General features: G+C 33.8%; 6 protein-coding genes across 6 annotated transcripts; 3 read left to right on the top strand and 3 right to left on the bottom strand.

The window, feature by feature from the left end:
• Positions 1 to 3: 3 nt before the first annotated feature.
• On the top strand, positions 4 to 585 carry NAEGRDRAFT_69277 (uncharacterized protein; the record flags this gene model as incomplete). The annotated part of the gene is made up of 1 exon (XM_002675587.1): positions 4 to 585. The coding sequence occupies one exon, from the start codon at positions 4 to 6 to the stop codon at positions 583 to 585; it is 582 nt and encodes a 193-aa protein (XP_002675633.1).
• Positions 586 to 1,013: 428 nt separating this feature from the next.
• On the bottom strand, positions 1,014 to 3,081 carry NAEGRDRAFT_80265 (protein kinase; the record flags this gene model as incomplete). Its single annotated transcript, XM_002675502.1, has 4 exons — positions 1,014 to 1,994; positions 2,044 to 2,161; positions 2,244 to 2,514; positions 2,749 to 3,081. 4 exons carry the CDS (start codon positions 3,079 to 3,081, stop codon positions 1,082 to 1,084), a joined length of 1,635 nt encoding a protein of 544 aa, XP_002675548.1. The 3' UTR covers positions 1,014 to 1,081.
• Positions 3,082 to 3,930: 849 nt separating this feature from the next.
• Positions 3,931 to 7,142, bottom strand: NAEGRDRAFT_58454 (uncharacterized protein; the record flags this gene model as incomplete). The annotated part of the gene is made up of 1 exon (XM_002675501.1): positions 3,931 to 7,142. One exon carries the CDS (start codon positions 7,140 to 7,142, stop codon positions 4,029 to 4,031), a length of 3,114 nt encoding a protein of 1,037 aa, XP_002675547.1. The 3' UTR covers positions 3,931 to 4,028.
• A 766-nt stretch (positions 7,143 to 7,908) lies between these two features.
• Positions 7,909 to 8,379, top strand: NAEGRDRAFT_69274 (uncharacterized protein; the record flags this gene model as incomplete). Its single annotated transcript, XM_002675586.1, has 1 exon — positions 7,909 to 8,379. One exon carries the CDS (start codon positions 7,909 to 7,911, stop codon positions 8,377 to 8,379), a length of 471 nt encoding a protein of 156 aa, XP_002675632.1.
• A 139-nt stretch (positions 8,380 to 8,518) lies between these two features.
• NAEGRDRAFT_69273 (uncharacterized protein) lies at positions 8,519 to 10,624 on the top strand (the record flags this gene model as incomplete). Its single annotated transcript, XM_002675585.1, has 1 exon — positions 8,519 to 10,624. One exon carries the CDS (start codon positions 8,519 to 8,521, stop codon positions 10,622 to 10,624), a length of 2,106 nt encoding a protein of 701 aa, XP_002675631.1.
• A 1,247-nt stretch (positions 10,625 to 11,871) lies between these two features.
• Positions 11,872 to 14,276, bottom strand: NAEGRDRAFT_80263 (PX domain-containing protein). Its single transcript, XM_002675500.1, has 2 exons — positions 13,973 to 14,276; positions 11,872 to 13,870 (listed from the first exon to the last, which is right to left on the bottom strand). Exons 1-2 carry the CDS (start codon positions 14,156 to 14,158, stop codon positions 11,894 to 11,896), a joined length of 2,163 nt encoding a protein of 720 aa, XP_002675546.1. The 5' UTR covers positions 14,159 to 14,276; the 3' UTR covers positions 11,872 to 11,893.
• Positions 14,277 to 14,431: the final 155 nt, after the last annotated feature.

Raw genomic sequence — 14,431 nt, 5'->3', positions numbered from 1 at the left:
AATATGAACGAAAAGAACACATTGAGTACTGTGGAGGATGATTTGAAGAGGAAATTTAGAAAGCTACAGAAGGTGATTCATAAATCAATTATTGAAAAGGATTTAATTAAAAAGACTAATCAAATTATTGGAATAATACAAAGCATTTCCGAGACGATTTCCAATCATTCTATGCCACTCTATGCTAAATGTTCAAATTGTAAAGTTATTAGTGATGAAGCCTTGACATTCCGATCACCATTCTTTGGAAATAATCATTTTACAATGCCAATTCATTCATCAACAAATTCCAATACTCCTTCTTCATTTGATGGAGTATTATTACATGAATATCCAACAAAATCAATACTGTACTATTTCGATAAGGAGTTGATAGAATTATTCCTAGAGAAAATCAAAACACAATTAATTGATGAAATTAATTCAGACACTCTTTCGAGTGATCTTGTTTTATCATTGTCAATACTTAGTGTGCTTCTTCCGTCTTCATTTCTGTCAACCAATAATGTTGACGATTTTTATCAAAAGCAACAGGTTTTCTTCTGTAATAATACAGAAGAGTCTAAAAGATTAGATGATGAATAAATATACTATCATTCTCGGAAAATCCTAGTTGTTGTTTTCTTGATTAGAACAAGAATTTAAATAATAAATAAATAACAATCAACAATAGCAGAATAAATAATACTAATGATTCTCTCGTATAGAAAGCAATGAAAGGTAAGCTAGTTTGATAATTTTCCTTCAATAGTACACGTTTAGAGGCATTACTCATCTTCCAACTTCCGATCATCATATGTTGAATATTATTGCACAATTAATTAATCCTTACCTGTTAGGATAAATAAATGCTGAAGCCCAAGCCTCATCTCCTGTGGCTCTCAGCTTGTTTGGTTCGATAATTTGTGGTGAGATGTCTTTCCTCGTTTTGACAATGTTGAACATTTTTTTAATTTAATACTTTTATGATTTTTGAAATTTTCATTTGAATTAGAAAAACATAATTACAAATTAACCAAGACCAGCTTTGAGATTTTTCAATTTTTATTTACTTTTTACATGGTATGGAACTAAACTTGGATTATTGAAGTAATTCTCTAACTTTCTTGAAAAGTTTGAATTTACCTCCAGTTCCTGTTCCTTTTCGTTCTCTGGTTTGAGAGCTTGTTGATGTTGAATTGGATTGTTCTTGTCTATTTCTTTCATCTTCTTCATCTTGTTGTTTCTTTAATTGTTCTTCCTTTTGCTTTCTCAGAACTTCTTCTTGTTGTTGCTTAGCTAATTGTTCTTTTTGTCTTCTTTCTCTGATCATCTTCTTCTTTTGTTCAATAAGTGAAATATTTGGATACATGTATGAATTTCTATTATTTGTCTTATCCTTCCTATATTTGATAATTGAATCATAACATTCACGTTTGATATCTTCAGAGTCAATTAACTTATCTTCCCATGAAAAATCAAAGAGAGCATCACAATTGACAATATCACTTTCTTCGAACAAGTCAGCAAAGTATTGATGACGAATAGCTTGTTCTGTTGTAATTCTCTTTTCATGATTGAATTCTAACATTCTCTTTAACAAATCAATGGCAAGTACATTACAATTGGAGAAGAGTTTGAAAAAATCTTTTCCTTCAGATTTTGGAAGAGTTGCCATGAATTCAATACCTTGATCAGATCCCTTGATATCTTCAGCATTTGGTGTACCCAGTGTTGTGACAATACGTCTCATTTGGTCAACTGCACAAGTTCCTCTAAATAAAACCTTTCTTCCCATCAATTCAGCCATAATACATCCGATTGACCACATATCAGTTTCCTTAGAAACAATATCATTATTTAAAATCAATTCAGGAGCTCTGTACCAACGAGTTTGTACATAGTTTGTACTCATTCTAGGATCTTGATCAAAATCAATTCCTCTGGCAAGTCCAAAGTCACAAATCTTTAATTCACAATTGCTATTCAATAAAATGTTTTCTGGTTTCAAATCTCTGCATTAAAAGAATAAATTTAAAACTATTCAACAACTCAACTACATACCTGTGAAGAATATTTGCACTTTGTGTATAATGTACAGCTAATAAAATTTGATATACAAAATATTTAACATGTTGATCGGTCAATGGTTGATCACTGGAAAGGATATCTCTTAAATCGGCTATTCATTTCCATAGTTATTCAATAATTGTTATAATTGTTACAAAACATTTTCCCAAACTATTACTCAATTCAGTACTTACCTTCCATCAATTCTGTAACAAAGTAAACATCACCGAAACTATCGTAATCTCTTGGAGGAACAACATCAACCAATCTGACAATATTTGGATGATACAAGTGTTGGAGGATTTTCAATTCTCTCAAAATTCTCTTCTGTGACATTTTGGATCGGTGAGGAACAGTGGCTTCATTATTCTTTGAAACTCTTGGAAAGACATTCTTGTTCTTTTTAACGGCGCATTTGTGACCAGTTCTTGTATTCATGGCACTTGCAACTACACCATAACTTCCCTATAATTTTAAATAGATTTGATAATTATTATTATTAATATTTGTAAAATCATCAAATAGTCAATTGATAATGATGATTGTAACGATTTATACAAAATAAAACGTGTTGTGAATTGTGTGGTTCAAGAATCATGATTGTAGCAAACATTAAACAACAACAAGCAGTATCATCATTATCATGAATAATTAAAAAGTTTTGATAAACACTTGTTGTATTCTTCTAATAAAACATACCTGTCCTCTAATTGCTTCTAATTGATACTTTCTCTGAACATCAAATACTTCTCCATCAAGTTCCTTAGCCTCTAATTGATCATATTCAGGTTCTTGTTGTTGTTGCAATCTGGCTAATTTAGAAAAGGAAGTTGCCGGTATTTTGGATTGAGATATAGATTGTTGGATTTGTTCTTCGAAATGTTCTTGGTGATGTGCTTGTTGTTGTTGTTCTGATGATGAGCCTTGATTATTATTCATCATATCTTGATCGATGGACATTTCGTCTTGAATGACTTGATTAACAACGTCATCAGTCATTTGTGAGGAGTCTGTGTAGTGATGATGGGACATTCTTTTTTGTTGTAGAGAATAAAGGATGATGTTGATGATTGCTTCTTGCTACCATTCAATGTTGGTTTTAACGGGACTTGAAAAGTCAAACATCAAAGAATTGGAATGACATGCAATGCTGGTTATCCAATAAAAGGAATTTGTGGTTGTTAATGGTGCAAAAGAATTTCATCAAGAGAATACAGTTGGCATCTACTTTTCTTTTAAGAACTATTCAAAACTGAAACAACTTGCTAATTGTTCATTTGGCAAACAAACATTAATAACCCACTTTCCTTTTCCATTTATATTTCTGTTGTAAAATTGGAGTCACTTGAGAAAAAACACATGATATTGTTATTGTTTAAATATTTCATTTTCACAATCTGTCTTGTTAGTGGCGGGAAATTGGTGGCATTAAGAAAGAGAGAAAAATCTTTATTTCTTTTTTATAAAATTAGTAAAAATCAAATATTTTATTAATTTCAAACCACATGTTCTCTCAATTATTGTTGAACAGTTGCACCAAGAACACTTTCAATTTAGGTTTGAATTTTCGGAGATGACTACTCTTCTGCAACCTGATGTACAACTTTACGCTTTTAAACACGAAACTGCGATTCGGATCAGGTCTCTTTCTCTTCACCTTCATCTTAGTTGGTCTCGAAAGGGTTCAACTATTCCTCTGCTACATTGATACTTGTTTGCTTTTCTGTGGAGGCTTGGTTTCGGATACAGAACCATGTGTGCCTTATGGATTATGAGATCTGATTACCAAGTCATCTAAAATTTTTTGAATTAATCATTGGCAAAAGTGAATGAACCCATTTGGAGGATTATGTATTGGAAAACAACTAGTTTTGAAGAATTACATGAAGGAAGGTTTAATATTTTAATGAAAAGATTAAATATCATATCCACCCGAGCTCACTTGGAAGGACTGGATCTCATTCCAATAAATATCAAATTCATTTCATTTGATTGAGAACGTCAACTTCTGATGGTCTCTTTTCCATATCCTTTTCAATCATATTTAAAACAACATCAATCAATTGATCTGAATAAGTATTCGGTGCTTCCATCTTACTTCTCAATATTTGTTTGGTTTCAATAGAATTTTTGTTCATGTAGAGATAGCTTATTGAGGTTTGTACATCCTTAGTCATGAGTTGATACATGGTGACACCAAGTGAATAGACATCAGCATTGAATGTGTAATTAACTCCTAGACTCAATTCAAGTGGCATGTAAAGAGGAGTTCCAGCAAATGATTTGGCCATGGATCCCTGTGTATCCTTGGCTAATCCAAAATCAGCCAATACAATATGAATATCATCATTTGCTAAATCAATTGATTTGAGGAAGATATTTGATGGTTTGATATCTCTGTGAACAATCTTAAGATTTTCATGAATATATTGGAGAGCTTGGCATGATTGTTCAAGTATTTTTCGTAATAATATTTCTGAGTGAATGGTATTCGTGTCTTGAATCAGGGTGCTTAAATCACCATAGGCATAGAATTCCATTTCAATAAATACCAATTGAGAACTATCTACAAACATATCATTGACTTTGACAATGTTTGGATGATCCATTTTCAAAAGTTGAATTCCTTCCTTCATGATATTGTTCAAATCATCGTGATCAACATATTTCAGTGCCTTAACTGCCTTAATATCACCTGTTTTCTTGACTTCTACTCTGAAAACAGAACCAAATGCACCAGATCCAATCTTTTCTAATATATTATATTTGGAAGCTGCATTATTACTGGAAGATTCTGAAGCTACTGACTTGTACTGGCTTGATACCATTGATTGGAAGTACAAACTTTGCTCTGATGGGAAATCTGTGGGTTCTGATTTGACACTTTCCATTGTTTGAAGTGTTTGACTTTCTATTGCCATTTCCAAATCTCTTGGAACAGACTCTACTTTTTCAGTTGACTTTTCTTTTCTTGTTCTCTTACTGAAAATAACACAACAAATCAATAAAACCACAACTATACCAGCAACAATGCAAAATACAGGAACGAGAACGGATGGTAACACTACTGCCAATATTTGATTATTATTGGATACATTGGAATTATCCTTGGTTGAATTATTATTGTAATCTGTGTAGAAACAAGATCCGTTCACTAATGTACCCTGATTAACACAATATGGAACTAGTTTACGAATTCTATTATTACCTTGATCAGAAATATAAATTTCTCCAGTTGAGCTTAGTGCAATTCCATATGGAGAACCCAATTGAGAATTTGTAGCATCTGCTTCATCACCGTTGAATCCGCTATTTCCATTTCCTGCTATTGTGATAATTGTTCCATTTGTCAAAATTTTACGAATTCTATTTGTGGAAGAGTCAGCAATAAAAATTTCACCAATAGAGTTGACCACGACCTTACTTGGTTTGAATAAGTTAGCATTAGTTGCCAATCCACCGTCTCCACTAAATCCTCCAACTCCATTACCAGCAATGGTAGAAATAAACCCACTAGACGAAACCTTTCTAATTCTATGATTATTAGTGTCAGCAATGAATAATTCTCCTTTCGAATTGACTGAAATTCCATACGGAGTGTTCAATTGAGCATCGACAGCCAAAACATTATCTCCAAACCCACATGTACCACCGGCCACTGTAGTAATTATTCCAGTACTTGACGAAACTTTACGAATTCTACAATTGCTCGTGTCTGCAATAAATACATCTCCTGAAGAGCTAGTTACAACTCCATACGGTTCAAATAGTTCTGCCTTTGTTGCTAAACCACCATCTCCACTAAATCCTGAAGTTACAATACCTGCAATTGTCATTATTATTCCGTTAACATCAATCTTTCTAATTCTATGATTATAAGTGTCAGCAATGAATGCTTCACCAAGCGAGTTGATGAAAATGTCATATGAATTACTCAATTGTGAAGAGTATCCATTGTCTCCAGCAAATCCATATAATCCAGATCCTGCAATTGTTATTATCGTTCCAGAAAGTGTTATCTTTCGAATAGCATATTTATCAGAATCGGCAAAGTAAACCTCTCCAGATGGACTAATTGCAACACCCTTTGGGGTATTTAATACAACATCAGTTGCTAATTTACCATCTTGACTCTGCAAGTACTCTCCCACAACTGTTGTTATTATTCCATTCAGAGAAACTTTACGAATCTTTCCTGAACCATAGTCAGAAATGAAAGCTTCACCTGCAGAATTGAAAGCAACATTGTAAGGATTGTAGATTGATGCATTCACAGCTGCTTTACCATCTCCCATAAATCCAAAAACTCCATTTCCTGCAAAAGTTGAAATTATTCCAGTGCTAGAAGAAACCTTACGAACTTTGCTATTGTCTCTTTCAGCAATGAAAATATCACCTGTTGAGCTGATTGCAACTCCAATTGGGTAATTTAGACGTGAGTTGATAGCTAGTCCGCCATCTGATGATTGGCCCTGAGCACCACATATTCCTGCAACTGTAAAAATGGTACCATTAGTCAAGATTTTACGGACACAATGATTATTCGAATCTGCTATGAAAACTTCATTGGTAGTGGGATGAACAGAAACATCAGCTGGAAAATTAAGTGGGGCACTTGTTGCTAATCCTCCATCTCCTTCAAAACCTTGATTTCCAGATCCAGCAATTGTGGTAATGATTCCATTCAGATCAATCTTTCGAATTTTAAAGTTACTAGTGTCAGCAATCAAAATTTCACCAATTGAATTGATTGTCAGACCTGTAGGCATATTTAAAATTGCATTAGTAGCCAACCCACCATCCCCCAGTACAAATCCAGTACCACTTCCTGCAATAGTTGAAATAGTACCATTATTCGAAATCATACGAATTCTATTATTCGAATTATCACAAAAAACAACTCTCCCTGCTGAATCTACGACAATTTTAGTTGGACGATTCAACTTGGCATTAATTGCCAATTCACCATCTCCACTAAATCCAGAAATTCCATTTCCACCAATTACTTCCACAGTACCATTCGTTAAAACCTTTAGAATTCGATGATTGGCCGTATCTGAAATGAAAATTTCACCAATTGTGTTAACAGCCATGCTGTGCGGATTTGACAACTTGAAATACAATGCTAAATTACTATTTTTTAAATCAATTCCACCTCCTGCTATAGTTGTCATGTTATAGAGCACGAGTTGAGAATGAACAACAGAACATGTCATAATGAGGAGTGCAAGAAGTAAAATTATGTGTGGGAGTGTTTTGTTTGGTGGCATTTTGTGTGATTCGTATGATGATATTTTTTTTAGTTTGTGTTTAACAGAAGCTAGGTCAGGACAATTATTCGCATTGTCTCAACGAATAACAAGTCATACGTCACTCTGCAGTGACAAAACTTCAAATGCCATTGAAAACTGGATATTGTTTGTTTCATTTTCGATAATGAATTGGAACAGTTGGAACAGGGTTCTTTTTGTATCAATCTTTTCCTCAATGTTTCGATGTTGTTGTTTAAAATTAGAACAAGGACCTTCTTTCAAAAAACTGGAATCTTTCAGGAGGTTGAAACTTGAAATCAAACTGGTGAAAGTAAATCAAATAAATTCAAAGTATCGTAGTTCTGGTGAAGTGCTATTTAAAACCAAAGAACGAATAAAGATATCCCTCGCTTTTTGGTGGAAAAAAAAGGATAACTTTTACTATTGCCATCTCATTAATTAATAAACATCAACTTAGATGACATTGAGAATTGATTCTTACAATCATTACATGCTGTACATTAAGCTGTTAACAGATTGGCGTTTGATGACAGTTAAAAAAGTTTCCCGCCAACTTGGTTCGTTAAAAAAAAATTAAACAAAAAAAATGCAACAACATCAAACAACATCCCCTGCAGCAGACAATGACTTTGTGATAAGCCCATGCCTCTCATCACAAGGAGAAGAAACAACACCCATCCTCCACAATATCGATCCGGCCTCAGTATTTGATTCGCCTCCATCTGCTGCCTCCACAATCGAAGCACAACATCAACAATATGTAATGATGATGCAACAACAAATGATGATGAATAATAATAACAATGAACAACAACAACAACAACAGGTGGCTAGAGAAGAAGTAGACCATCAACAAGAATATCAAGAATATGTCTCCACACCAATGCCTTCCTCCCTTCATCATCCCTTATCTGATAATATATTCGATGCTGTTTCTGATTCGAGTAATTATCATCATCAGCAACCACAACAACCACAACAACAACAACAACTATCAAATGATGATGCAACCACAACAACTTGCCTTTCAACACAATTCGGTGGGAGATGGGTTTAATGATGCTCAAAACTTTTTTTATCCACATTCGCCAAATCCATTGCTTGTTTCCTCCTCTTCCTATGAAGAAGAACAAGTGGCAAAGAAGAGAAAATTTAACACTTTGAATGATAAGAAATCATTTGTTTCGTCCACTAATATGAATTCGTCAAGACTTTCCCAATCATCTTCCTCCACAACATCCTCTGGTGCTTCATCAAACAGATTAAGCTTGGCTTCTAGAAAGAGTATTTCTAGAAGAGCTTCTGTTAGTCAATCCACCCTTTCGAATATTACTGCTCCAGCAATTAAACCAAATACATCTATGGTTAACTCAACTAACAATGCTGATAATTCAAAACTGAGAAAGAAACCAAACATTCCAAAGCAACCTACACAAAAGGTTACCCCTACTGTCACACCAACATCTAATTCCAGTGTTATTTCAGATCAAAATCAATTGTTAAACACTTCCACTCATTCATCCCATTCTTCCACTGACCCTTCTGAAATCAGAGCTCAACAACAACTCATGCAATTCCAAGAACAGTTATTCTTCTTGGAACAAGGTATTCTTGAAAGAGATAGTGTTTTGGGCGAACTCCAAAATGAAAATAACTACCTCAGAGATGTTATTAATCAAATTAACAATACCAATCAAGATATCTTGAAGCAAAAGAATTTACTTGAGAAGGAAAAGAAAAAGAATCCACTTGCTGTTGAAATAGCTGATATGAAGAAGAAGTATGCAAAGATTGAAGAGAAGTGTAAGAAAATCACTCAAGAGAAATCAGATCTCCAAAAGACTCAACAAGTCCTTGATAAGGAGCTCAAAGAATTGAAGAAAAAGAATGTCAAGCTTGAGGGACATCAAGAAAAGATTTTGAATCAACAAAAGTTGCTCAAAGACTTGGAAAGAATGACAAATGAGCTTGAAGAAGTGAAAAATTCATTCGAAAGAGAAAGAGAAGCTTCTGAAAAGTATAGAGAAATTAATGAAACACTCACAAGAGAAAATGAAGAAAAACAAGCTCACTTATCTGCATTTATTCAAGAATACCAATCTGCTACAAACCACACAAAGATGTTAGAGTCTGCTCTTGACCAATTAGATGCTCACAATAAGCAATTAATGTCAGAAATTGATAACAAGCAATCTGATATTAATCATTTGAGTGAAGAACTCAACAGTGGAAGACAACATTGTGAAGCAGTGGAATCAGAACTCAAAGAAAAGTCAGCTTTTTGTGAAAATATTTCTTGCAAGTTGGAGGAAGCCACTCTTCAATTACATGCTGCTATCCGTTCTTTGGAAGAACGTGAAGAGCAAACCAAGTCTTTTGCTGCTGAACTCGATCAACTACAAGACCAACTTCAAAGAGCAATCAGAGACAACCAAGAAAAGCAATCACAAATTAATATTTATGAAGGTCAAATTGTTACTCTCAAACAAAAGGAAGCAGAGTTACAAATTGTTGGGTCGAACCTCCTCAATGAGCAAACTCGTAATTCTGAACTCACAGAAGCTAATACAAGGTTAAACTCGTTGCTTACTACTCAATCCCAAAAGATTGATCACCTAGAAAGAAATAATCAAAATTTGAAGAAGACAATTACAGAACTGGAAAGTGTTAATGATTATCTGTCCTCAAGACCAGCAGTCTCAGTATCTGACACATCAGAGCTCAACGAACGTATTCATAATTTGACTGCAGAGATTGATCTCTTAAAATCTAGTTTGGAAAAGAGTGAAGCCAAGAGACTCTCAAATGAAGTTACAATTGAAACTCTTCTCAAGCAAAATGATCATCTCAAACTTACAGTTGAAGATATGAAAGGTATGAAGGACAAGGTTGAACAATTAGAGGCTTCCAACTTGATTCTGAAGAGATCTAAGGAAACATATGAAGTAATGCTAAACGAAAAGAGAAGTATTGCAAGACCTCAAGAGCTCCAACAGCAAGAAAAGTTTACTGCCATGTCAGACATGATTGAAAAGTTGACAGCTCAAAACAAGCTGCTTCACGAACAAGTAATAACCCAACAATCAGAGTTAGGAAGATGTAATGAAGATTTTGTGGAGATGGAAAAGAGAATTCGTGAATTGGAGGAAGAAAACCACGAATTAATTAAGAATACTTATTCAAGAGACATTTTACAATTAGAAAAGGAGAACTTGGATTTGAGAAAATATAAGAATCTCTATTTGCAACAACCAAGCAACAATAATCAAGAAAGAGCTCCACTGAAAGTAAAGAACATCTAAGTGTAAATATACAATAAAACAATCTAGGCTTATGTACAATATTTACTTTTGCATTCTTTCCTTCATGTCAAAAAGAATTGAGGCTGCAACTTCAGCATTACCTTTTGCCATTTCCAATGCCCTCATTACGCTTTCTCTATCTATTCCAATTGTTTCCATCAATTGTGTTATGACTATTTCTCTTTCTGTATTGTTAGAATTGGAAGGAGTCATATCGAATGGATTCGGTCTGGATATATCAGCAGAAGTCGGTTTTGGACTCTCCAAATCAGTCATTTCATTTGGACATTCATTTTGAGGCAAGAATTTAATCTGTTCATCACCAACACGTAAGCAGTTATCCTTCAAATCAATCATCATTTGGTGCCTTTTGAGCATATCTAAGCCCAACAGAAAGCTCATTCCTGTTTGATTTAAAACTGTAATTGTAACAGGAAGAGCTGTTTTGCCAAGAATCATCAAAGTCAAGTGAATTCTTCCCATAATTTCACAAGATCCAACACCTTTTGCAACACCCTTATATCTCTTATCTAGAAGTCTCATTAATCCACACTTTTCAGCACATTGTTTTGACATGATTGACATTTGAGCACCTGAATCGACAAAAGCCTTAAGGTCATGACCATTAATTTTAGCTGGAACATATAACATATGAACAGCAAAAAAGGTTTCAGGAGTATGTTCAAGAGCTTGCAAATAATTTTCCTCAATTTCCTTTCTTTGAATTTCCTCTTCCAATAATTTTTGTGCTTCAATATCGAATGGATTGTTTTGTATTCTTCTTTCAAGTTCTTGTTGTCTGGTTAATTGAGGAGTATGATTAATACCACCGAATATGTCAAGCAATTGTTGTTCAGTGACAACATTATTAGTGCCGACTAGTTGTGGTTGATTTCTATTTACATTGGATTGATGAGATTGTGGAGTTGGATGGGATTGTCTTGGTGGAGCCTTCTTTTTTAAAACAATAATGTCAGACTCTGAAATGGCATACTTTTCCAATAAATTATCGTCTTTGAGAGGGAAATTCTGATAGAACATTTCCTGTTGCAAAATTGGTATTTTGGTTTCAATCTCGCAAAGTGCTTTCAAATTCTCAACATTATCCGACTTGGGATCCACATCAAAATTAAAAATATCACCACTATCTTCAAAGACAACTACTATTTGCATTTTTTTTGTTTGAATTGTATTGGTCTATTTTTAATATGATCTTTCCAGTACTAAAACAAGAAGAACTCAATAAATTTACATAAATTACAAAGTTTTTTACCTCCTTCGTTGTTGTTTGAGTTGATTGAGAACAGTTGTTGGTACTGGATATTCTGGTGCGTAATCTCCAAGATAAAAAGCACCTTCCTTAACAGTATTTGCACCTCCATTTGTATCAAATGGACATGGATCATGAAGTGGTTTAACTCTTGGATCATTGGCCATTTTGGTTGATTGACGTCTAAGCCAGAAAGCACGATCGTATGCCTTAAGAAGTTCTTCTTCTTTCTTGTGATCACCCAAATCAAAGTAAGTTGGTTCTATCCTCAAAACAGTTTCATAATATTCATCGAGAACACAATGAGAATCGAAAATAATTTCCTTTCCTTTGAGAGAAGTTTGTAAGAGTTGTTTGAGCTGTGAAGAAATTTCATCCTTACATTCCTTTAACATTCTTTGAGCTAAATGTTCAGGAATGATATAAGACATTTCACATGTACCATATTCCCTCAGTCTGTTCAAGTACTTTCCTAAGATTGTTGATTCAATATTCTTTTTAAATTGATTGTAAACACCAATAGCTTTAAGAAGTTCAACAACAAAATGTTGACAATTTGTATCTTTTTGTACGTAGAGACGATGGCCATTCCAAAACGTGCAAAAGTGAGCTAATTTGTCATAAACATCATTGAGATTTTCTTGACCTCTAATTTTACAAACATCAACAGCAAAAACAGCCTTTGAACTACTCTTCTCCTTTCTTGGAACAACAATAGAGTTATCTGTCCATTCTAATTGTACAGGTCCAATAATGAGTGAACTGTGGAAAAGACCGAACTCTGAACTCTTGATTTCATTGTGACCAACTAAAGAACCCAATCTACGGATTGTACGGTGAGTAAATCCTTCACCTAATTCTGTGATGATTAACTTGATTTTAAGATATGGACCTTCTTTTCTACGACTATTCATCATTAAAACTTCTTGAGGAATTGAACTTGGATTCAAATATTTAAATTTGAATCTTTGTGGAATAACAAGATCTTGACATAATCTTCTTCTAATACTTTCTGGTACAGGATCTTTCAAATTCATAATCTTTTTCATACAATAACTGTAACTTTCTTGTTCCTCCTTTGTTAATTCACTATCCAAGTTAAATTCAGGACAAATACGACCAGAAAAACTTTGACCAGTAGGTGTACTAATTGATGTAGTATCAGATCTTGAAGTTGTAGAACCAGTGACAACAGTTCCAATTAAATCCTGCTTCAAATCATCATCATCGTCATCGTCATAATCATCATTAGCTTGAGCAGTTGTTGTAGTTGTTGTTGTTGTCATGTATGATGGTGTACGATCATCTTCATAATCTTCATCTTCATCATTCATTTCGTCTCTCTTGTCAATTCTGTAGAGACCAGATTCTGTTTGTTGTTCTTTCACTCGCAAAATATTTTCTATAATAACACTTGCAAAAGCATCTGAAACAGCTGAATTCACCTGAGGAGTTGTTTGTACACTAATTCTAGTACCCATTTTGACAAAATCTCTTGTTGTTAAATAAATTAAAACGCTACCATCGATTGACTCAGTTTTTAAAACTTCTGTGAATTTGGATTGAATAATTGAATTATTACTGTTATATTGATGATTGAGAAGAAGGATCCAAGAAGCGACATCATCAACACTCCAATCATTGATAGCTTTTTCGTATTCCAAGTCGGAAGCACCTGATTTTCTAGGTCCAGAAGATCCTTCTTTCTTATTGTTGCTACTAGAAGGACTGGCTGCTGATTTATCAGATTCTCCAAGTACGTTTTGAATTAACTTTTCACTACTTTTACGAATGACTATGGATGTGTTCTGGTATGCCTCCTTTACAGGTGTTGGAGAGGAGAAGAATTGAAGAACAAAGAGAGGAATCATACCCGGTTTGAAAATATCATCTCTTCTTGTAAGAGTTTTAAAGTATTGATTGAGTAATGTTTGTCTCTCAGAGATCTTTTGTTCTTTAAAGTTTCCTTTCCAATACTGTATATAAAATCAATAATAACAATAATAATATTATTATTATAATCATAATAATGATGATAAAATGTCAGTTCATCAAATATCTAACAACAATAAACAAACCTTTGGTGGAAAATCTGGTAAATTTTGATAGTAATATGACAACTCTGTGTGTAGATCTCTCAATTGAGAGTAACGACGTTCCAAACTCCATTCAGCAATATCATCAACTTTTATAGCAATACAATATAGTACATAGGGTGTAGATGTTGTTACGAGTGTATGACTAGCAATAGCAATATCGAACATCTTGATCAGATATTAAAATCAACTCGTCAAAATCTCTTCGGGTTCAAATGGTATTATCAACAAAAAGCAAAAATCAGAAGAAGTGACTCTCTATTAAAATTGTTGGAACGCAACCCGTGGAATTTTTTTGTTTATCTTTTAGCTGTGAAGGGTTGTGGACTGAAGCAACCTGTGAAAATAAAAATTCAACGCCGTAAATATGTTTTTGCCAACGTCATACAAGTCACCTTGGAAAAGAGCTTTTGAGGTTTTTGTTGAGGAAATAATGCAATG

Source organism: Naegleria gruberi (assembly GCF_000004985.1).
Source record: "Naegleria gruberi genomic scaffold NAEGRscaffold_33, whole genome shotgun sequence".
Classification (NCBI taxonomy): Eukaryota; Heterolobosea; class Eutetramitea; order Acrasida; family Naegleriidae; genus Naegleria; species Naegleria gruberi.
Note: the sequence above shows the minus strand (reverse complement) of the source record. Positions and strands in the feature narration are given on the sequence as shown.

Bases quoted from the DNA above. Each gene is read 5' to 3' on its own strand.
- NAEGRDRAFT_80263 (XM_002675500.1), bottom strand. From the start codon at position 14,158: ATGTTCGATATTGCTATTGCTAGTCATACACTCGTAACAACATCTACA. The intron at 13,871-13,972 runs GTTTGTTTATTG...TTTTATATACAG, and splicing joins TACCAGATTTTCCACCAAAG to TATTGGAAAGGAAACTTTAA.